Source organism: Pollachius pollachius (genome assembly GCF_949987615.1).
Source record: "Pollachius pollachius genome assembly, chromosome: 2".
NCBI classification, from domain to species: domain Eukaryota; kingdom Metazoa; phylum Chordata; class Actinopteri; order Gadiformes; family Gadidae; genus Pollachius; species Pollachius pollachius.
The window spans coordinates 1947603-1971717 of record NC_136935.1 but is presented as its reverse complement, the minus strand read 5'-3'; the positions used below and the strand labels follow the sequence as shown (position 1 = coordinate 1971717).

The window sequence follows — 24115 nt, the reverse complement described above, 5'->3', positions numbered from 1 at the left end:
ACTGGTTTTGGAGCATACTGGACATGATACAGACTTCCTGAAGATCAAACACACGATGCATGTTGAACGCCGTCTTTGGCCTCGAGACAGCAGGGTGTAGCGTCCCGTGACATGAGATGCTACGTACGGCCCCGGGGATAGAGTTACCATACGGCCGACTATAGGGGTCCTGAGACATGTAATCAATGGGGATCGATGGCGTAGCCCTGCCGTGTGGAACCTGTTGGGTTTAACATGCGTATCACCGCTCCCCCCATCAGGGACAGGACCAGGGCATGTGGGACAACGTGTGGTGGAATCTTTGCTTCCTCAGAGGTAGAATTCATTACTATTTGTCTTGTTCTGATGTTGGTGGACCTCTTCCAAGCTTTGTTTGGGTGCACATGGAAAGTGGCTAATAGGGAACTTTAACAATTATACAGCCTTCATTAGATGTCCACTTTGGTTTTGAAGGATTCCTTTGAATTTAGAAAGATTACATTTTAGAGAACCAAATGACCTTCTTGATTCTTGTCAAAAAGGCAGGATTCTCCTTGCAGGGTTTAAAACAATTCCCTATTCTTAAACAATTACATAGACCACTACACCGTATTACCAGATGTTATTGCAGCAGCCAGTGTGTAATAGCATTTAGATTGAAAGGAAAGCATGACGTTTTTTCATTACATACATCTCGATGACTATCAATGGTGCACCAGATCATGAAGAGGCCATACTGTCGCCAACCTCTTCATATTCACTGTTGTGGACAAAAATAGAAAATCAATCCCATATTTGCAAAGGCCTTTAATATTATAACAAACCTAGTCTCATTTACAGTGATTCCACGGGGTCTAGTTAAACGTTGTGTTTTTAAGACTTGGTCGAGTTAAGCATAGCGTCGTGGTGGTTCATCAAGGCTTGATCCTGAATATTGTGCGAGAGCTCATCTTTTGTCATCCGTTGTGATGTACTGGGTGCGTGTAATCTCGCTGATTTTCCAATTGCGTGAGTGCCAGAGGTGTCTGGGCCCATTAATGACACCCCACCGAGCCCCGCATCTTGACCCCCATTAAAGTAGTGTCTCTCCAGGAGCAGATGGTACACACACACACACACACACACACACACACACAGAAGTAGCCATGGAAACAGTCTCATAACAGCCATGCTGGTGTGGAGTGGAATCACTTGGTGTAATTTGTTAAGTACCACCTCAGTACATTTGATTTAATACTCTATGCACAGCCTTAAACAACTAGCACCAAATGAAACAGTCTGCCGGCCACCCAAGACCACACACAACCGCCCATCTGGCGATTGGAACAAATCCCACTATTACTTTATTTTAAGTAATTGTCCAATTGTTATAGTGATGTAGATACTATTGTCCTCGTTCAATGCAGTTTTTCAGTGGTTAAGGAACACAGACCTGTGGTGGAGTTGTGTTCTCGTTTTGGCACGTAGCGTGGTGACATCATGTCAGATCAGAGAAAGGGCTTACCGTTTTACAAACAACAGATGTGGTCAGGGATTGTGCAAATGGTTAAATAATCGTCAATCAATAAAACAACTAATAACATACAAAATAATGTCATGCAATTGGGAAAAAAACGAGGTTATCTTTCCAGTTTTTAAGGAAGGAGTCTTTTAAATAACATTAGAATAGCCAATATACATTTTGGCCCCAAATTCAGTAGAACGACAACTCACTAAAAGTCCATTTAAAACGAGGCGTCAGCCTTATCGGACGCGGGGCAGCACCAGCGTCCCAGTGCGATGACGAGGCTCCTATATCTTGAGGAAGAACCTCTTGCGGTAGAGCAGGAAGGCCACCAGCACCCAGAGCGAGGTGGCCCACAGCCCCTGGAACAGGCGCTCCCAGTGGCTGCCTTGGTGCCGCAGCTCCCAGCTGAAGGGGAAGTAGAAACCCAGCAGGGAGTGACCCACGTACACCAGGATGGAGTTCATCCCTGGGAGGGGGGCAGACACACACCACGCCCTTAGACGTCATACGACGTGAGACGAGACGCAGACCATCCTCTCGTGTCAATTAGCCTTTTTTTTTAGCCGTTACCAAATTTCGATTAGTTTGTTTATTTTTGTTGTTTGGTTCATTGTTGTTCTTCTTGTGACTGCGCCTTATGTGAAACGGTGAACGATCAGACACAGATGGTGACTTGCTGTTTCCGGTGTCTAGCAGGGATCCCGCCCTGTGTCTGTGTTGTACCTGGGTAGATGAACGGCTGGCCCCCCCACCAGCCCTTGAGGTCTATGACCACGTACATGGCGCCCAGCAGGAGGAAAGAGAGGCTGCCCACGCACGTCACGTAGGAGAGAGACCTGGACAGCCCACGGACAAACAGGCAGGGAGCAAAATGAAGAAATGAAGCTGTGGACCATCCTGGGCCCGTTGCCGGTACCAATAAAACCACACACACACACACACACACACACACACACACACACACACACACACACACACACACACACATCAATCGTGTATTGACGTATAAATCAGGACCCAGTCACGGGCTACACGTCGGTATTGTAAGCCGGGCCGTAATGCATCGACGGGGGCTGTCGGTGGATCCCTGGCACCCTGCCCCCCCCCGATGGAGCCATGCCAGGCCGCCATGTCCCTGTCTGTTCCTAAGGGCAAGAATGTTTGATGCAATATCATCTAATGTAAGATGGCGTCCACCCAGAACTCCACCACCACCACCACCACCACCACCTCCACCTCCACCAGCGGTGCAGCAGGCATCTTTTATCTCTGCTGAAACTGGGCCAAAAAAGGACTTCTGACCGGAGTTAATTACCCCTAGACATCCAGGCAGGGCCCCCACTCAGGAGTTCGATAACCCCTCCCTATGTGGAGCTGTCTATAAGAGCCCGGCCAGGTAATGGTGGAGGGGGGGAGGGAGGGGGGGAGGAGCACCTCCCTAGGGGGGAGAGGAGCAGTAACGAGGAAAAAACAATTTTTTTTGCTTACACATCACAGATGAAGTGGTGCACTTGGAACAACAACAACGCAGATTAATAATGCCCCGTCGTAGCCCACGGCCAACACACACATACAGGGTTTGAAGACACAATTTATCCATGCATATAATATATATATTAAATATATATTAAAAAAATCTATATATATATAGATCTATATATATATATTCTCTAGCCACAATTTATATATACATATAATGTATATCTAAATATATATATACAGTATATGAAAATTATATAGGCTCTAGGCCTATATATAAAATGTCCTTAAAAAAACAAACATATATATATAACATATAATATAAATATAAATGGTCCATGCTTACGTCAGATCCCTCAGCTCTCTAACACGAGTCTCGATAGCGCACCTATCAGCACTAATATCATGAATTAATAAGATTAAAGGTACTTTATTGATCCCAGATGGGATTTTAGAGGGTCATTTCTCCCCGGTCAGCTCGAGTGTGAGTATACTGTAGTATATTACATCTTGCCAATACCAGTACTGCGCTGTGATGCCATTTCCTCACCCTGAGCTGATAATGGGCTGAGCCTTTTTGCCAGGTATGCAGAACGCACGCACAGAAGAGGATCATCAATGTTAACGTTATCAGAGGTGGTGGGGCAACAGTTGCCCCACCACCGTGAACCTCCCCCCCAACACACACACACACAAACACACAGACACGCACGGCAGCAGACGCACAGAGGTGATTATTTACAGTCCCAGCCGCCGCTAATGGTAAGTAAACGTGTGTTTTAGCCCTGCTTGATTTGTGCTTCTGTGAGACGCATCCTTTCTTCTTGGAGGAAAGTGGCTGGATTTAGTGGGTCAGGAAGCACTTACCAAAGGTTTTTATTGACAGGAATAAATCCTTCGTCCCGCGTGCACTTAGAAAGGACGGCCGCCGAGGCTCCCTGTAGGGAGAAACGAAACAGATTTCAGATCGATGGAGCAGGTGGGCGGAGCAGGTGGAGAAGGGGCAGGTGGTGGAGGAGGCAGGTGGTGCAGATGTTCACGCAGCAGCCAGGTAGAGAGGATTAAACCATTGTACTCCAGGGCAACATGGCTGCTAGGATTGTCCTCTCACTCTTTGTTCCCTCTCTTCTGTGTTCTCTTTCAACACCACGTCACGCAGACACGCACACCCACACGTTCACACGCATCCGGACCGCCGCACGCACTAGAACACACACACACACACAGACACAGATACACACTCATAACGGGAACATTGAAAAACAGATGTATGTTTACGTTTTAGGCCTTTAGCAGATGCTTTTATCCAAAGCGACTTACAATAACTACATTTATCAGATGAAAGAGAAACAATATATCTCTGTCGGTACAGTAATGTATGTATGTTCATATAAGGCTATTCTTCTTATTATTTTATACATTACTGGGGGGTATAGCTCATCGTTATATTCATGATAGTGCAGGTTTTTACTTCATATCTCCCTGCATGAATTACACCCTTCTGGACGGCTGCAGATGTGCACACTTCACAACCCACCCAGGAATGCTGCATTCCTCACACACACACTGAGACAGAGAGAGAGAGAGAGAGAGAGAGAGAGAGAGAGGGAGAGAGAGAGAGAGAGAGAGAGAGTGGTAGTGAGCGAGAGAGAGAGAGCGACTCCTACAGCTGTCAAACTCCTACATGATGAAACTGGTGAAAGCTCCATTTGAGGCCCAAGTGACCGGCTTTCATTTTGAAACCGAGGTTTATTAAAAAAAGAAAAAAAGAAAACCTTCAAAATTGCAAACTTTTGAGTAAATGATACCCACCTATCCACCAATAAATAAAACAAATGATATATATTCTTTATATATATATATACATCATCGTCCAAAGAGGAGCCCAGGCATACAGATGGGAGCCCAAACACGCTTGTTAGGGGGATATTCATCATGTGTATAGATGACAGAATCGATGGTGTGGAAATAGCCCCAGCGCCTGCTGGATCGCGCCCCCAGGCCGTGAGGGCCAGCAGGAAGTGGAGGGCCGCTGGTATGTGGGGCAAGCGCTCAATTTCAATCACTCACTCCCGGCCGGCCGGATCGTTAGGACTTTTTTTTTTTAATTAACACGGCTTGTTGTTTGTTTTGAAAGAGGACGCTTGAGTCGCGTCCCCGGGATTATCAGCGCCCTGTGCCTCGCCGCTGTACCCGGGGTTAGTCCGCTGTTAGACCCTCGCACTTCGAGGCGGTCAGCCTGTTGTAGTTAAACACCGCAGTGAGGGCTGGGTTTTGAAGCAGCCAGTGGAGTCTGTGAACCTCCGGTGTACAGAAACGGGATTCCTGTGGTCGGACAACTGCAGCAGTGGGCTGCGCTCTGCGCTGAGAGAACGACCTAATGTCACGAGCATGTGTGTGAAACAGGAGGCATTTCGTCGACACAGATTTACTGGACTGCACGGGCCAGGAGAACAACCCGGTACTGTGTTGGAAAAGGGGATATTTAGGGGCTCTGGTGTTTCTTCATTTCCTTCGTGGGGAAAGCGCGGCCAATCACGATAAATGTGGAGCACGGAGAGCGATAACACATGTCTACGAGGCATGTCATTTGCGTTAGTGACCATCTATATAAAATATATTTATTAGGGTTTTAATCACAGACACAGCCGTACAGTCAATATCAGCGGCCTGCCCCCTCCGTGATGTGATTTCACATGTAGCCGGAGCAGTTTCTATTTTAATTTCATGCTCTCCTTGTAACAGCTTTGATTAAAGATGAGGTATTGATTTTGCACTTAATACGAAAGCCGATCCGTAACATATTATGGTCGGCGTCACACAATACAGCCTATAGATGTCATAGCCAGTGTCTATGTCGGGCACTGTAGCTAAACCCTGCGATACCAAAATAGGATTCATACACTCCCAGTGCACACAAAGAAAGCCTTAATGTTGCTTTTATTATTTCAACATTCTTTAATTTATCACTGTGGACCTCTGGGAGGGAGGAAAATGGAGGTAATTTATTTTAGCGCCCCCCGAAGCCTTTCGGCCAGAGATGATAGTCAATATGATTCAACAGCAACGCCATAATGGTGGAATTCATCATTGAAGAAAAGGAGGTTAATGATGTTAAATAACTGGATGACAGCGACGCCAAAATGATGTTCCCATGCATTGAAAACACGTTCTTAATCACAAACCTTTTTCAAATGCATTTGACACATATTTAAAATGTGGTGAAATACTATAGATGAGTGCAACATTTTATGCTTGATATCTTTGGTCAGTAACAGGAGACTCCAGACTGAACAACAGAGAGCTCCTTTTAAAATTAGTGTTTTTTCTGTCTTTTCAAAAAAAAAAATTGGGGTTATTGAATCCTGTTGAAAGGCCCTCATATGACACAAGGCCCCCGGCAGCTGGCACGGCCATAAACAAAGAGCCCAACAATCATAAACGAATAATAATCAAATAACACAAACAACGGTCAGATATGCTCACAGGCCGGTGGATCCGTCTGTACTCGCATAAATAAAAAGCGAAGACTTTAAGACGAGGACCTGAGGTGATTGGCTATTGGCTACGAGCCCCCCCCCCCCGGGTACGGGAGGGTTTCAAAGTGCTCCGGGATGCAGCTCCCTCACATCCCTCATCACCTCTCAGGCCACTGGACCCTCCGACCAGGATGTGTGTAACCGCCCCCCCACCAACCACCACTTAACCTCCGCCAGCCCACAGCAGCGTCACACACAGCCCACAGCAGCAGCATCCATCTCGCTGGGCATGAATTAAACAAAGCGTTTTAGACTTTCACACATTCCACACCGGGGGAGTGAGTTCCGTCTCCGAAAGCCTGACAAGACACTAAACGGTGACGGTCACACGACCCTTGGATTCTCCCTATGGGATGTAGTCCCCGTCCTCATTAAACAGCGACCAGCTTGCCTCTTTTCTCTTTATGGTTGGGGGAGGGGGAGGGGATCAATACTAGGACCACCCAGGTCGAGAGGAGTGCCCCAAAACAAAAGAAAATGGCCGCTCTGCATGGTGAACAGTGCAACATTCAGATCATTGTTTCTGAACACTGATATCCAAGCCTCGTGCGGGAGCACCACTGTATGAAGCCCATGCTTCACACGGACACGGCGAAGACATGCCACTTCATTCATTACGGCCGCGACGGACAGTTTAACGCAGCTTTAATCCTGCCGGCGGGGGTTGGGTGGGGGAGTGCGTCGACCGGCGTGTTCCGTCATCACCGCAGTCGGCGGTGATGTACAGGATGGAGAACCCGAGCCCCCTTTTACAGCGCTGGCACTCGCTGTAAATAATACGGTAGCACGGTTCTCGCTTTCTATAAAAACCGCCACATGTGAGACACAGAGGCAACGAGAGACGCCATGCATCCCCCCTCACGCTTCTCCCCCCCCGGGAGCGTTACCTAACCACGTCTGCCCGGAAGCACACGCACACATGGAGGTTGTTTAATTGTACCGAGATCACACACACTCTGACAAACTCCCCCCTCACACACACACACACACTCAGCCGTCTAGGCCATATAGCTAATGAAGGGTTTCGCCAGCCTGACTTACAGCTGATTTCTCGGATATTACCTGCGAAGTACTGGGAAAACTGTTCTCCCCCTTCCTAAGTCAGGGTCTTATTATTTGGCGTGTGTGTGTGTGTGTGTGTGTGTGTGTGTGTGTGTGTGTGGGCGTGTGTGTGTGTGTGTGAGCTGCAGTCACAGAGCCCCATGCTGCCGGCGGCCGCAGGGGTTAGACAGCCCTCCTGTGCGCTCAGGACTCACCAGCACCACGGCCCAGCCAAGGAACCGGGACAGGATCTGGACGTTGTCTCCGCGGTAGCATAGGAAAATTTTCCCAGCCTGGAAGGAAAATGGGGCACGGAGATAAGCAGACACACCCCGTCTCATCCAATCACAAGTTAGAAAAAACTAATCCCATTAAAAATGTTTTTTTCAACGTTGTCAATTTAACGGCACGCAGACACACACGCCCACACACACACACGCACACACACAGAGACGCACACATACAGAGACGCACCCCATCTCCGCCCCTCCCTGTTTCCCCGGTAACTAAATACGCCCTGGATGAGAACGCCGACGCCCGATGTCCCTGAAACGGCGGTCACATTTCTCCCTGTCCCCACGGCGACGTCCAGATGTGTGATGTAAGTCACCCTCTCTCTCTCCCCCCCCCCCCCCTGGCCTCTGATTAATTCGGTGATGATGAATGCGTCTCAGCCGAGGAGACATTAGCATCGGACGTAAACAAAGTCCGTGGGACACCTGGCGCGTCTCCTAAGACGTGTTGACGGAGGCGGCTCAGCGCTCAACTCGCCGTCGGGGGATAGAGCTATGCGGGCTGCTCCCCCCCCCCCCCCCCCCCCCCCAGCTTCCCAGCACCCGGCCGAATGGTTAACCGGGGGCACCGCCATCAAAGCCCCCAAAGTTGTGTCCTCGCTCTCTGACAACACTTCACTGTGTTAATCAAGTAGGACAGCTGTGGGCGCTGGGAAAGAGGCGGGAAAAGAACTTGTCGTGCCCCCCCCCCCCCCCCCCCACCGACACATCCAGGGGCACCCGGATTTGCCCCTTCACCACAATGCCCCTTTACAAGAGAACATTTACAGAGTCGTGTGAACATTGTTTCCACGTCCGGGAGAAACTACAGTATCGCAGCGGTAGCAGCAGAGAGTAGCTGGAGAGGGCTTACTTGCATCCCCATGAATCCCATGACGACAGAGTTGATGGTGCCTAGTATCCCCTCGGGGTCAAAGGGCATCGTGGTCCGATACAATTCCTGCAAAAACAACAACAACAACATGAGATGGCGAGGGAAGAACACAACAACAAGGTTGTTTATAGATTTTTCCATGGATAAACAGATGAGCAACGGAGGTATGAGGTGCTGTGGAGGGGTGAAGGTGTGTGGGTGTGGGGGGAGTGTTGGGGGTCCTCACCCGGCACGTGGGCCATCTGAACATGTTGCCTCCAAACACCCAGCGATCGATGTAGCCCGCCGCCCCCCCGGTGCAGTTGGGGTACAGGCCCTGGTCCCCGATGCCGCCGGCCCCCAGATACCCTCTGCAGAGAAAACCCGCCGAGACCCCCAGAAACAAACCCACCGCGATGAACTCCAGGGAGCCGGCAGACATGACCACATTACCCCGTGACACGGCGCAGCATTAACCTAACGTATGGCTGTATTTACAATCCGCTGTTCGGGAATAAATCAACGCAGAGTGTTGGGCTGGGTTTTTTTGGGGGGTCCTAACTCATGGACTTATTTTTCTCTACAGTGAAGACTCCCCCGTCGGGGGGGGGGGGGGTTAGAGTCTAGGGCAGCCTTCGACAACAAAGCGATGCCGGGGGGGCGGAGCTTAGGGCGGGGGGGGGAACGCAAGGCGAGGAGGAAGTGAAGGCAGAAGATGGATGCTGTGCTTCGGTGCTCCATATTGCGCACATGAAAGCCCCGGATTGGCTAATTACGGCACGCCGTGGAGCTATAAATCACAGGTGGCTGATAACCTTCGCGTCCCACTTTACCAACACAATGGCGCCCGGGCCACCGTACTCTTACCCCTGGGAGCCCGGAGGAGAGAAGGTCACGGCTTGGAGGGGAAAACAGATCATCTGTATCACTTAGCAGATTCCTTTATTTTAGAAGACCCTTTTAGGTGTGTAAGGACACACGTCCTTAAGGAGCCTGTAGGCTTTGTTTAGCATCTGGCTCCAGGATTAGCAAGACCTACATGTAGGCTGGGGGACGTCAGGGGATCGGGACACTATCCCCTCCCCCGGGGTCGTACGTCTGGGCGCGGTGTTATAAATAAAGCCTTGGAGCGCACTTGGGCTGTGGCCAAGCCGGCCAATCGTGAGTGCGTGAGTGCGTCGCACTCACGCAGGACAGCCGGGGACGGGCAGGAGGAAGGTCAGACACAGCCACAGCGTCTCCAGCAGCACGATGAACAGCCACTCCGGCCAGTAGGGCAGAAGGTCGTGCACCTGGGACCAGCAGCGGCCCTGTGGCGGAGACGTAAACAAGGTCCGAGTCACATCCAGAGCCGGCGAGACTCTGTTCCTCCAAGGTTAACGTTGGCGCCGTTAATGGAATCACTGAGTCAAAGTGAACTTGACATTGTTGGGGGGGGGGCTCACCGCTCTGGCTGGGGCCGGGGTCTGGCCCCCCGCTGTCTGCATCAGAGAGAGCACAAAGTAGGTGAAGCCCAGCCGCTGGAGCACCCCTGGGATCCGCAGCCACGACCAGGACACTGCAGGGAGGGGCCAGCGGGAGGACAGCTCAGACCGCGCCCGTCCAGTGGGAGGACAGGATGGGGTCTTGAAAATACCATCATGTTAATGTGAAATGCTATGTGACTGTGTGCGTGCGTGCGTGCGTGTGTATGCACGAGTGTATGTGCGTGGAAGGTAAAACATACAACAGTAAAAAATAGAAACACTAAACCCGAGGAAAAACAAACACTGCCCTGGGAGGACGGAAATCAAAAGCAGCTATTGGCACCGATCAGAGCGCACAGGAAATTGACGGTTAGGACGAGCGGCCATCAGCATATTGGAACGTGAGTCTACGATGCAGAGCCACTGATCCCTGAAGGGGGGCGGCCGGGCAGACGCCAGAGGAAACGAGCTACTGCCTCACGGGCGTGTCTGGGTGTGCGTGCGTGTGTGTGTATATATATGGTAATGGTGTGTGGTGTGTGTCTCTGTGTGGATATTTGTGTGTGAGGCTATATTTGTGAGTGGTGTGTGTGTGTGTGTGTGTATGTGCACGTGCATGTGTGCATGCGTCTACGTACATGCTTTCTTGAGTGGGTATACTTGTGTATGGTGTGTGTATGTGTGTGTACATTTGTGTGTGTGTGTGCGTGCGTGTGTGTCAGTTGGAAAGGTGGAGAGAGCGTCGAAGACCACTGGTTATCTCTCGCTCTGGGCTAATTAGAGCAGCTATGAGACGTGGGCCAGAGATTGATAGTAATCTCCCCATTAGTTAATTGAAAACCTCTTTGCCACTCAAAGTGCTGTAAAAACCCTGTAATCCGTGATCATTGATTGGGACAAATCAAATAAAACGGACGGGAGTGTCTCTCCTCACTGGAGAAGACGGACGCCGTTTCATGGACTAACGACATGTCCGTTAAGATGGGCGAGTCACACCTCCATTGGACAGCTCGTCCCTCACCTCCGCTCATTGGATCCATTTAGTACAGGTTATTATTCTTTTTTAAATGAGCAAAGGTTCTATTGTGGGAAAATCATTCATGCTTTTTAAAAAAAAAATCTCCTGGAAGAGTTCACGTTTGACATTATCGCTTTCACGGTGAAAGCTTTGGCTTTTGATGAATATCTTGGTATGATTGTTTTTATATCACTTATATCACTATACTATTTTGTTTCGTTGAAACTGTTCATCATAGGTTCATATATTTTCTTCCTGTTACCTTTTTTCAAAGTGCCATTAAAAAACATCAAGAATTTGTGTGTAAAACACAGGAGCAGAGCAATACCATCGCATAACAACCACATCATTATGTTACGAGTTTGTACCCGTCTGTAAGAAAAACAAATCGACATTGGCCGCAACACCACTGCGGACTATCTTTTGCCTGGCATCACTCGGAGGAGGTCAAAGGTTAAGTCGGCTTTCAGGGTCATCTCTGATTTAAAACATGGAGCTGCATGATTTCATTCTCTTATTAGATGTGGACACCCTTGGAGACAGAGGGCGGAGTCCACATTCATAGTAAAAGGCACGGCACTATTGTGAGCAACACTGACCTCTGTAGAGACTGCAGATTGAAGTGTGTAACGTTATCTGTTTGTGATTGTCCATTACCAGAGAGGTTGGTTTTATGGCCCAATCCGCCTCGCTTAAATGTCCCTCGACACTAGAGTTGTGACTACAAACACAATAACAATATTTTTGTTAACCCTGTTAAGCAGAAATTCAGCCAGGAAGGTCCATTAGTGTCCACGCTGGCTAATGTGTTAAAGGCAACAAAGGCATCCCCTGAGGTAGAGACGTAAATCTCTAGGATTTTCTCACAGCTCCACCCTATAATGGTGTTGTCAGCCACTAAAGGCTGGAAAGCTTAGCCCAACTACATTAACGTGCTCTTTTTCTGGGAACCAATAGATCGGATTCAATAAAATAGTTCTAGGCAGCACATCATTAAGCCTAAACAACAAATGGTCTTTCTCGCGGTAACAACTGAATTTGGCTGAACGGCTGATTTGTAATGGCATATTTGTAATGCCAGATTTCTTTGATTAACTAAGGGGAAGTGAGGTTACCAGTTTAAGGGTAAAAAGATTTAGACACCCGAGATCAACATCAAAGCACATTAGTTCAGAGAACAACTGACACATTTGGACCATGCAGCATCACCTACAGATCCCCTGTGGTTGCCAGGCCAATACGGAACGGCCATCGCCAGCGCGTTCCTCTCCCCCAAATATTGTGTGCTATTTTCGGCAATTTGGCTCAAACTTTCGGTGAACAGCCCTCGTGTCACACGAGGGCTGTTCAGTTTAAACATTCAAAAGTCACCGATAGTTTGAGCCAAACAACAATGAAGATGGTTTGGAGTGATGACGTGGTGATTCATAAGAGGGGCTACATCAAGCCCCCTCTGAGCGTCCCCCCCTCTGCGTTGACCTACGTGGCCCGTCTTTGGGAGAATAGTTGAGGAAGCAGAAGCCCAGCAGCATCAGGACTGCCGTCCTCCAGGAGAGTTTGCGCAAGAGTTGCACGCGACTCACGCCTTTCCGCCGCATGGACCGAAAGGCCAACACCACAGACGTGCCGATGATGAACACAAACCTGGTGGAAAGCATCAACATTTACGTTTCCGTTAAGGGGATTTTGGCTGACGCTTTCATCCAAAGCGACTAACAACCATTCGTTCACACGTTTGACCACGCAGGGCGACAGCCAGCTCGTCAGGAGCAGTCAGGGGGGGGGCGTCTCGCTCAGGGACAACCCGACACTTAGCTAGGAGGAGCCGGGGATCAAACCAGCAACCTTCTGGTTACGATTCAATCCAATCTACAGCCTGAGTTACTGCCGCCCCATCAAAAGGTTTCAACACGACTGGATTTGTTAATGCATCCTGAATGCTTTGTGTTTATACGTTAGTATGACTATTTGGTCTACGGTGTCTACAGGAATCAGGCGATACCTTCAAGCCCCGGGGATCTTAAATTGTAACTTGATTCGCCTCCATGAAGGTTAATGAGGGTCTTGTTGTTGCGCCAGTAGGCATGCTCAAATCACAATCAATTATTTACTATATGGGATTTCGTGAATCTTTATGTAAATTGGGCAGGATTATCTCTATATGGAAGGACGGACGGACATACTGAAAGCAGGAGCTGAGCCGATGAGCTGCACCAAGACTCCCTCGTCCCCAGACATCAGGTGCAGATCCTGTCTGCTAATCACAATATAATGGTTTCATCCAGTCTGCCCAAGGGAAGAACCCTGATCGTCTCATTTAGGCTTTTGGGTCACATTTGGGCATGTTTGTCAAATATCTGGTGGATACTGAATAATATTCTCAACTTTAAATGTAGGATTACATGTAAGGATTTTGGGGGTTATTTTGAACCCAATGTTTTGTGGAAGGAGTCAGTCACTCACCATGGCATGACCAGATCAGCCACAGTGAGACCTGTAAACAAACCAACAAACAAAAGCAGGAATGAGCTCACAGAATGAGCCGTCCGTTCTGCTCTCATCTGGCTCAGTGAATGAAAGACATTCTGGATGTGTGATGTATTCCACCATTCTTACTGCCCTGGTTACGATCTGAAAAGATTAATCCGATTTCCACTGAAATCGATACAGATCTGCAGCTGGAATAAGAGGCGATCATAAAGTGGAAATTTGGCTCATCTTTACATATTAGGGGAGCTGCTCATTCCCTGAGTGTCACTCCAATAACACAGCCCCCTCCTGGACCTCATCCTCCTCTCCTCATTCATTATGACAATTATGGATCTCTGCTGCGGTTGGCCATGAGTGATAAATGATGAATTCAATGACATTTCCTGGATCACAATAGATGGAAAGAAGCATGCAAACACTCAAGACATGTGCAAGGTTTCTTTATGTATGAAATATTGTGACGACCCATCCTTCATGAAACAGGACAGATCTGGGACGTCCAGGTCAATTATCACATTTCCTTCATTGAATAAGATTTGAAGTCCAGGTCGATGAGAAGCAAACTGTTTGGAGACGTTTTTGTAAGCCTTAGGAAATGGATTGCATGACACAGGCGTATCACAGTCATACTTGGGCCATTTGTAGCCCTTGATGTAGTAAGGCGTCTTGGGTACTTAACCATTCCACGGCGCATGCTCCATGAACCAGTATCCACCGCCGCCGTAGTTCACAAACACCATCACCGTCAGAGAGAACCTGAGGCAGAGGATTGCAAGGGGTACGATGAAGTAAATACGTCAACATCAAATCAAAATGTTATGGAATATATATGACACATTTATTCGGCGGTGCTTTTGAATCGGAAACGCTATCGCCATTACTGTTTTCCTCATTGCCGGGTCTCTGTTCGTATGGATTCGATGACCGGTTATGAATTACCCTTCAGGAGAGCCGGATTATTTTCTTTCCATTTCTGTCACCCCTCCGAATGCAACGCACGGTAATGCAATCTAAGCATTATGGATCACTCAGGAAATGAACGGCCGCCCTCTGCATCTCCCCAAGCAGCGGCAGAAGTGCTGACTCCGGGGTTCGGCGCTTATATATGATACACTTAAAACTTTCAGACTTTAGCCAGGAGCTGTTCCGTCCGACCGGCGCACAGGGTGATGGAGTGGCAAGCTGGAACAACAAGCGTGAGCAGGCGTTGTTTGCGTTGCGTGTCAGGGGAGTCGCCGGCCCGTGTTACCCCCGCACACTAACATGCAGCGCGTTGTATGTGTAAGATCATTAAAGGTCCATCGGAGCACAGCCTCTCCCCCCCCCCCCCCCATCCCCACCGGCCCACCGCCACGCACGCTTTAACCACCGAACCGAGGTCTGTTCCTGGCGCCGGTTCAAACCACCATTTCATCATCTGTGAAGCTCAACGTTTATGCTTTCAGATTTATGCGATTTTTAATGAAATAAGGTTGGGAATAAATAAACCATAAACAGATTGAGACAGGTTCCCCCAAGGAAGGAGAGGGATTAGGTCTGATAAGGCGCAGTGTATCTACCGCTGCATTCCCTGGTACTTCCGTGCAAATTGAATTGAGAGGTTCACTAGGCCATTACAGCTCCTTTTAGCCCTAACCTGCTGATTCAAGATTGTAATCGACCTCTATCATCTCAAAAGGGCTATTAAAGTCCGCTAAACCCTGTGTGCTTGCATGCGCGCGCACACACACACACACACACACACACACACACACACACACACACACACACACACACACACACACACACACACACACACACACACACACACACACACACACAAACTTTGCATGGGCATATTTTGATTTGGTTAAATACCTCCATTAGTCACCATAGAGACAAAAACAAGGGTTGAGTTTTTACCCAGATGAGACTTGATGTAAACCACTGCCATAACATGGCTTTATTTGACCATCTTTAGGTGTCTGAAGGGAGAGGCTCAGGTCTTTATGAGCCCCGTATTAAGCAGATTATACTCCTGGCCGGCGGCAAACCCCACACCGTCTGGAGATTCAGTTTAAGGGAAGAATTATGATCTTATCCGGCTGGAATTTTGGCTCAATTTTTCTTTCAAATTCGATGTATGAGAAGAAAACTTTACTAAAAATAACTATGCACAAATGACTGCAGGGCCCATGAAATAGTTTTCCAGGTGTGTGGGCCATAATGGAAAAGTGTTGAATAATTGATCTTTTCCAAGATCTGGGCTGGATGACGGATCAATCCATCACTTTTGGCCATCCCTGGTCAATGTCCATTGTTTATATCTGTCAGATAACTGACGTGTCTTACGCTAATAACAACTGGCTACCGTGCTGAGACATACTCATTGAGCTGCATGTGATCCCAATTAGGAAAATCAGCACAGTGCATTTGACCGCGGCGAATGGATCGTCACACTCTGTTGCTACTAAGTATTGAGTTTCAGATTGACGGGACTGCCGCTGGCAACATGAAGGATATGGAAAAACTCCCCGAAAGCATGAGGAATACTTGAGTGGAAAGGGAAAGCTGTATATTTCGGTCTTATTTCTGTAAACCATATTGGACATCCCCGGCCAATGGATCTCCTCTTAATGCGGTGCCATGTGATGGCCATGCGATGGAGCTGGCAAGGTGGTGCCCCTCTGGTTTTGAGGTAATTCTCTGCAGGTCGTGAAACGACTGATTTTCAGTGGAAGGGAAACTTGGCTTGCTGTGTTTTCAGCACTGCGGTGGCAGATTAAAACACGAATCCTTTTAGAAAAATGAAACATAAAACAAACTCTGTCCGTTGTGATAAATATCCCGTCTGAGCGAGGAATGCAATGACCGGGGGAAAAAAGCCCCAACACAAACCTTTCAGTTTACAAGAAGGAAGAAAAAAAACACTTTTGCCATCAGCAACGCTGGCAGAACCCAGGTCTCTGAGTGATGCTTCTGCCGCGTTGAAAGCCGCTACTGATCAGGGATATGGATCATAAGTCATCGGGCTACCGGTGACATCACATTAAAGAGCCTGCGTCATGGTTTGATTGAGTGCATCAGCACGTTAGGATGTTTACCAGCAACACTGGTAACTCAATAGAGGCTGCAATATGTTACAGGTGTTTGTGACCCTAGGGTGACATGCTAGGGGTGTAATCAGATTTAACAGATCTCCAGTGACAAACCAGCACACCTTAAACCGTAGGTCAACACATTTGGAACCGATTCGCTCGCTCTTTTGTTGATTCTTTTAGCATGCAGTTGTTTAGGCTACGACAATGAAGGTATCAAATCCCCAATCCGAATGCCGAAATCAAACTTAATCGCCTACTTTCTAATCCCTCAGAAATTACCTATAATGAGCATATGGCGACCTGTGGTCGAGTTCAGTCCAAATGAAGGACACGAGCGGATGTGATGCCAATCGGCAGATGAACATCAGCGGTGTGCCTCTTGGATTTCCTCTCTCTCTCTCTCTCTCTCTCTCTCTCTCTCTCTCTCTCTCTCTCTCTCTCTCTCTCTCTCTCTCTCTCTCTCTCTCTCTCTCTCTCTCTCTCTCTCTCTCTCTCTCTCTCTCTCTCTCTCTCTCTCTCTCTCTCTCTCTCTCTCTCTCTTGGCTGAAGATCTACAGGGCCGTGAGGATGTGAGCTGATATGTTGACGATATTATGACATCAATTATTTGGCGAGGGGGGGGAGGTCAAAACCACACCAGCATCCTGTTTCCAGAGGCGTGCTCTATGTCCACCCCTTAGGGCCACAATTAGGTCTAGCAGAGGGAGCCCAGATTCAATCACATGCATCAGTCCTGTCCAACAGTAACACGCTGTTCCAGAGCCGGGGCCCGGCCATATCACCAAACCGTAGCCCAGAGCCGTCCCCTTCAGAGCCAGCGCTGGGGGGGAACATGTGGCCAGACGGTGACCCCTGTAATTATTCATTATACTGAGGGGCGGGGGGGGAGCCTGGTCCTGCTCATGCGTCCCTCAGACGGACACGGACAGGAAGATGAAACGTGAGCCAGCGCAGAGCATGTGGCGACAGACCGACCCGCTGCGGAGAGGTCGAAGGGCGGGCGCACGTACCCTCGGAAGGTGTCCAGCGAGCGCAGGCGAGTCTGCGTGGGCTTAGCGTCGGCGTCATCGGCCTCACAGGTGGGGGCGACCTCCTGCACGGGAACGCCATCCGAGCCGTTTGGAACGCCGTGCGGAAAAGTATTAGGGAACGGGACAAACACAGCCGTTATTGTACTGCTCGTGGAAAAAAAGAGCACAAGACAGCGGCTTTTAATTACAGTATTTACACGTTGAGTCTGGTCTTATGTTGACCTCATACACCTGGTGGACACGTGCGAAAGATGTACATCTAACATAAAAACATCAAACTTTATCGTTACTGACACTTACTACTATCGTATATTTGTGTATCAATATCTATATATATTTGTGTATATATCTGTGTGGATATTTATTTGCGCGTATATATATATATCTTTACATAAAGATATATATATATATATATATATATATATATGTGTAGACACACACACAAAGAAGCATATACACACACACACACACACATACACGCACTCTCTTGTCAGTCGGTGCGTGGAGCGTGCAGCCCTCCCTCCGCTCTCTTTCGGAGGGAGGATTGAGTTAAATGTGGCCCTCTCGCCCTCCCAGTTGGATTAGCCTGGATGGCCGGGCCTCCGCGCCAGGCCGTTTAAAGCCGGGCCAGAGCAGGAAGACACCGCCGCTAATACGTTATGATGGATCTGAATGCCATCCACCCAGCATATGGGAGACAGAGACGGCTCGCTGGGAAGGATGAGAGGAGCTATTCATGCTCGCCAAAAATACAACAGGCGCCCTCCCCCCCTCCCACTCCCACCAGCACCACCGCCCCCGCCCGTTCGTTAAGCAAGACAAGTGGACGGACGCGGATGTACTGACGTTCCCACGTACGTCTGTTGTGCGCCGAGGCTCCGCTAAGACCGCCATCAATCACTCCATTATTTTCTCGCCAAACTAGCTTGATGTTGGGGAGTCCAAATGAAGGGACGAACGGCTCCGGGGCGGGCCAATGAAAACAGTCCGTTGTAATGGTTGGCTCGGGGCAAAGTCAACTTTGATTCCAAAAATAATGGACCCCCCCCCCCCCCCACCCCCGAAAGAATTTCTTAAAATCATAGCATCTTTACTTCACATTGAGGTTTCGTAAATCAGGAAAATCATACAAAATAAACATTTAAAATATGGAATCGGACACTTGGACGTTGAGTACTGTGGGATACTGGGGTTAGAGCTGTGTTTGGAGCGGTCTGACCCCTGTAGTGTCCACTGGAACATTCTCCATGGTACAAACACCACTTAAACCAGTAGAGTAATTAATACACACTGGTTTAAATAATTTAATTAGATCTTGGAGCCAAGTTGTCTTGCAAACAGCCAAACAAGCAAGGCCTGTCATGCCTCTCTGTGTCGGGCGGGCACATTAACAGCGCCATGATACTCACACAGTCCACTGTGAATTGTGGGCTCGGGCAGCAAGCGCTCTTGATCCGCTTTGTTACGTTGTACTTCCTGTTCAAAAGAAATAACAATTAAAAGCTTAGGCGTTTGGAAGAGTGATCAATGAGCCCAGGCACGTTTTTATTCTTGCTGAGAATAACGAGGCACACCGTACCTGTTGATGTAGGGTATGAGAACGAACAGAAGGGCGGAGACAGCCAGCACCAGAAGAGCCGCCAGAAGCGCTGTTCAAGACGATTAAAAGAAGGTGAGGTATAAAAGTAGGATTGTACTCTAGCTATTCCGGTCGGGCGAGATGCACTGCATCAAACCCTCTGCATTAAAATTGGATCTGACAAGGAACAAGTGGGAGGGATAAGAACAACCTCCAGAACAACAACAACAGCTAAAACAAGTCTCTGATGGCCCTTTGTGTTGTTCTCTGACTACCCTACGGCTGTCCGTCACCAAGCCACCAGCGCCCCAGTCACTGGGGATCCTTCAAGAAGTGACACACACAGAGAGAGAGGACCTAATGGAGGACTGTGTGTAATCCATCACAGAGCAGTCATTATCGGTAATGGAAGCCCTGCAGGGCCCCCAGAACAGAGCGGTGGGCTCCGCGGTAACAACAGAAACACGGAGAGGCAGACTGGAGTAAAGTAGGCTGCCAGAGGGCAACAGTACATAAATAAAGGGTTGTTGTTGTGTTCTTTTTTGATTATCAATCTGAGGGTTCATGTACAATTCAGCTCCACGGGAGGGAAGAGTTTAACGGTGGAATATTTGTTGTCTACAAAGAAAATTATGTCATTTGACAAATACACAGACAAACCGGCAAAAACGGAACCGAGACAAAATAAACAAACAGATCATATAAATTAATTTAAAAAATCGATCAATACCTAAATACATATTGCATCAAAAAAATAAAATAATAACAGATTATAATATATCTATATTATTTATTATTTCTCATGGTCACACAGACTTAAACGATGTATCCCCTATACTATAACATGAACTCAACAGATGATCATTACGGTACAGAGCGTGTCACATCCAGGCGATGACAGGAGAGAAACCCAACAGCCGCTCTGTCTGTCTGTAGTGGAACAACAAACAGAGGGGCCCCCCCTCACCTGAATGGCTGAACGGACACAATGACAGCCACTCAGATCAGAGACGCGGTCCTCAAATACGCCTTTTGAACATCTCCACGCCACTGTTGTCCCGTCGTAAAAACACCTCATAAACCTCTTGACACAGAGAGGGGCTGTGGTGGCTGACGATGGATTCGACCCCAGTAGCTTATCCACCAATACGTACTGGTGTGTGTGTGTGTGTGTGTGCGTGCGCGCGCGCGCGCATAAGTGCATGCGTACGTGCGTGCGCGCGCACGCGCGTTATTTTTCATTTAATTGAACAGGGCGGTTTAGCTCCGCGTCAATGACACCGGAAGACAGAGACACCGACTTGTGGTCAGTAGATGTGTGAGTGGATCAAGGCCCCTGCAGGTGACTTGTGTGGTCTGTGGTACTAATGAGAAATACACTGCTAACGCGATTAAAGAGGGGCAGGACTTGAGAACAACTGACCAGAGGGAGGAGCCACTGTGCTATGCTTCTACTGCAACGCATAAAACAGTGCTGTTCATGCATATGACCTCCCCCCCCCCCCCCCCCCCCCCCCCTCATTAAAGCGTAGCAGCTCCCGTAGCCCAATCAATGCTAGGATGCCCAAGTAAACTTTTAAATTCCTATGGCGGGGGCCAGTCCTCTAAACGGCCATGTGATGGGCTGCTGACCGGACCATTACTTAAGCGGCCCAGGCCCGTTCCTGTGGCGAGTTGTGTGTATAATCACCGGTCTGAAAGGCTAATGGAAGATCATCATACAGTGAGGGGTGCAGTCACACCGACCATATATCTGCCAGATAATGGCTACTTGGCCTTAAAAGTCTGATCTACAACATAATCTGCAATATTGTTGAGTGGAGTGTACATTATGGACCGAGACGCTTTCAAAGTCCCATTACGTCCTAATCCTTCCATACTCGCTAATGTATTACCCACAGTGCCTTGCGAGCGTGGAGCCAAGGCCTTCCAAACAAACAGGAAAAAGCTTTTATTTTATCCCGCCACCCATCTCCTTTGTTTTTTTGTTGAGAAAAAAAGCCCCTCTTACTTAGGCATACGCAATATGTCCCAGGAGGTGAGGGTAGGGTAATGACTTGGACACAAATCCCGCTTTCGCCGTTTTGCTGACTCAATTAATACTCCACATTGCAATTACTTCTCCAGTCTCCTCGCTCGCAAACACGGACGCACAGGCTCGCTCTACTCCCCGAAGAAAGATTAAAGGCAATACTGTGTCTATTGATTACTAAATGTAAATGTGCTCATGTTCGTGCCATCGACCGCTGCATCTCTCTCCTCGGGTGCATTTTAAGGTTGGGCACTACTCACGTAGGTATACGTTCCTGGGATGTTCATCCACTGAGTGACGGCAGACGGCGCTGTTGTTGGACTCAGTCGGCTGCTGGATCCAGACTGAGTATTGGCCGCCTTCTTTGTATGTCTGACTCCAGCTGGGCCCCCCCAAAAAAAAAAATCAGACCGGCTTTCAGACACTCTAACCACAATTGCCTATTGAAACTGCACTGTTTCCAATGGATCAGCAGTTGAACTGTATTCCCTTAAAAGCATGCATTAAAATGTATGTTTTTTTCTTTTTTTCTAGTGGGGTCAATGCAGATATTATGCATTCAGCATTGTTGGTGGAAAATAATGTTGATTTTACTTTTTGAAAGAAATACATAATTTCTGCCCAGATCAGCATCTTTCTATTCCACTTGCTACCCATAGGCAGATTAAGCTCAGGGGAGACATCTAGTGGTCACATCTGAGAATTGCACCCTCCATCTCCAGTTCCAGATCCCAGAGGGGCGGAAGCGTGCATTACATGCTACTATTGATCCACAGTGGGATGACATACGGGCCATCACTCACAGTGTCTTTTTAAAGCCTATAGGAAATCAATGACTGCGCAGCCTGGTTAGAAACCTCCTCATTGATCTCAGAAAACCCAAGACCAAACCTCTGAGCGGGTCACAGTAGACAAGACACACACACAGACACACACACACACACACACACACACACACACACACACACACACACACACACACACACAGAAACACACACACAAGCACACACACAGCAACCTGACTCCTAACAACACATGCAAAGGGGTGACCCCCAAATGGAAAGCTCTGCCCTTCGTCTTGTTAAGTCTTCAGTGTTTATACATACGGGCGGGCGACCAGCTCATCATGACTGAGACCACCACCACCCCCCCACCCCCACTCCTTCTCCCCATCTCTGAGGCTCCAGGAGGTCAGACGGCGGAAGGCTTTAAGCCTTAGCGAGCATCATCATCAATATCGGAGGAATGTCAGGCCTTATTAACCCCAAAAAGCCAGTTGATCGATACCCTGCGGTAGTAGTTCACCCGGGGTCCAAAAAGAAGGTCAGGCTTGCCCCCCTGGACCCGTAAATAACCAGGCGGACCGCTGATGTAATCACCCGGATGCCCCTCTAGGCTCTATAGTGTATCTTTCATCCTGAGACAAGAGCCCTCGTAGGGATACTAGACAGGAGTGTTATGAGGGTTATTCACGGCAGCGGTCCTCATTTCTGCATAGCAGTTCATGGGAAACACTGATGGTGCTTTACACTGGGAAGAGATGTTTACCTGCAAAGGGAAACATTCCTGGACTCCACGCGTAGGCTCAATGTGAATTTAGTACTGATGACAGAAGATACATTGAACATATCCCTTTCCACACTGGCCAGGGGCTGGAAAAGACACTGGGGGGGCAAACAGATATGTTTCACAAGGACACAGGAGAGGCATATTTCTGTGTTGAACAAATCAATAATAAAACCAGATGGTGGTATCACTACCTTGTAGCAGTAATCCGAGGTGTAGAAAACATCCACTCCCCCTGGGAACCTGTTATGGAAGGTCAGCAAGGCCTGGTCCATTTTCAGACTCCCTCCTTGAGTAATTATATTCATACTAATTAGTACCAGTTTGCCAATTGCTTAAGGATGGTACAGGCATGCTGTGCACAACGGCCTGATCAATCTTCCATCTGCACCCTCCATCATAGATCAGTCAAATCAGACTTTGCTGGCTTACTAAAACTAAGATCATTTGACAGCCAGAGCCACTGAATTAGTCATTTTATGACTTTATTTTTTGCGTTTATATTAATTTAAATTGATATAAGGAATTTTAATAATCAAGAAGACCCAATCAATGATTTGTCTGACAGCAGAAATCCTCCAACAAAATTATATTTGTATTCTAAGACAATTCAACATGATCTCGGATGCATGGACCTCAAGCTAGTTCACAACATTGCCATGTTGATTTTATTTTTCTTACATAGAAATCATGAATGTTCCCGACATCTAAAATGGGTCTTTACTCCTACAGTATAGGCTACTCACCTGTGTGCAATTGTCTCCCATGAATACCAGATATTAGGAGACACACAGGAAGAATCGCCTGTAGAACTACGCCAGGCTCCATTTTGCTTAACAGTTCAAAACAATCCAACCTAAACTTTGACCGTTCATCTTTATGACGGTATCACTGAACTGGTATAAAACCTGTCCAAAGGGCAACATGCCTGTATATAAAGGGATGGGTGCTGATTACTATCTATACGGTCAATTCGAACATCTAAAATATCTAATCCACTATCATGCAAGCAATTATGGTAAGTGTATGAAGATGATTAAGAAGGGTCGTTTAACACACACATATCAAATAGGTCCAGGAAAAGAAATCGGTGCGAATCAAGAAGTTATCAAGACACACACGGTGTGTAGTGCCTTAAACATGTTGATGGAAATCACTGGCT

The 24115-nt window shown here is 48.1% G+C and overlaps 1 protein-coding gene across 1 annotated transcript; it reads right to left on the bottom strand.

Annotated features, from left to right (window-relative positions):
- Positions 1-1770: 1770 nt before the first annotated feature.
- Positions 1771-23228, bottom strand: LOC307070654 (heparan-alpha-glucosaminide N-acetyltransferase; the record flags this gene model as incomplete). Its single annotated transcript, XM_079729223.1, has 17 exons — positions 1771-1952; positions 2210-2322; positions 3833-3903; positions 7761-7838; positions 8692-8778; positions 8939-9062; positions 9880-10001; positions 10137-10249; positions 12659-12819; positions 13639-13669; positions 14345-14421; positions 17756-17838; positions 19186-19252; positions 19356-19425; positions 21648-21769; positions 22936-23051; positions 23148-23228. The coding sequence occupies 17 exons, from the start codon at positions 23226-23228 to the stop codon at positions 1771-1773; spliced, it is 1698 nt and encodes a 565-aa protein (XP_079585349.1).
- Between the last annotated feature and the right edge of the window lie 887 nt (positions 23229-24115).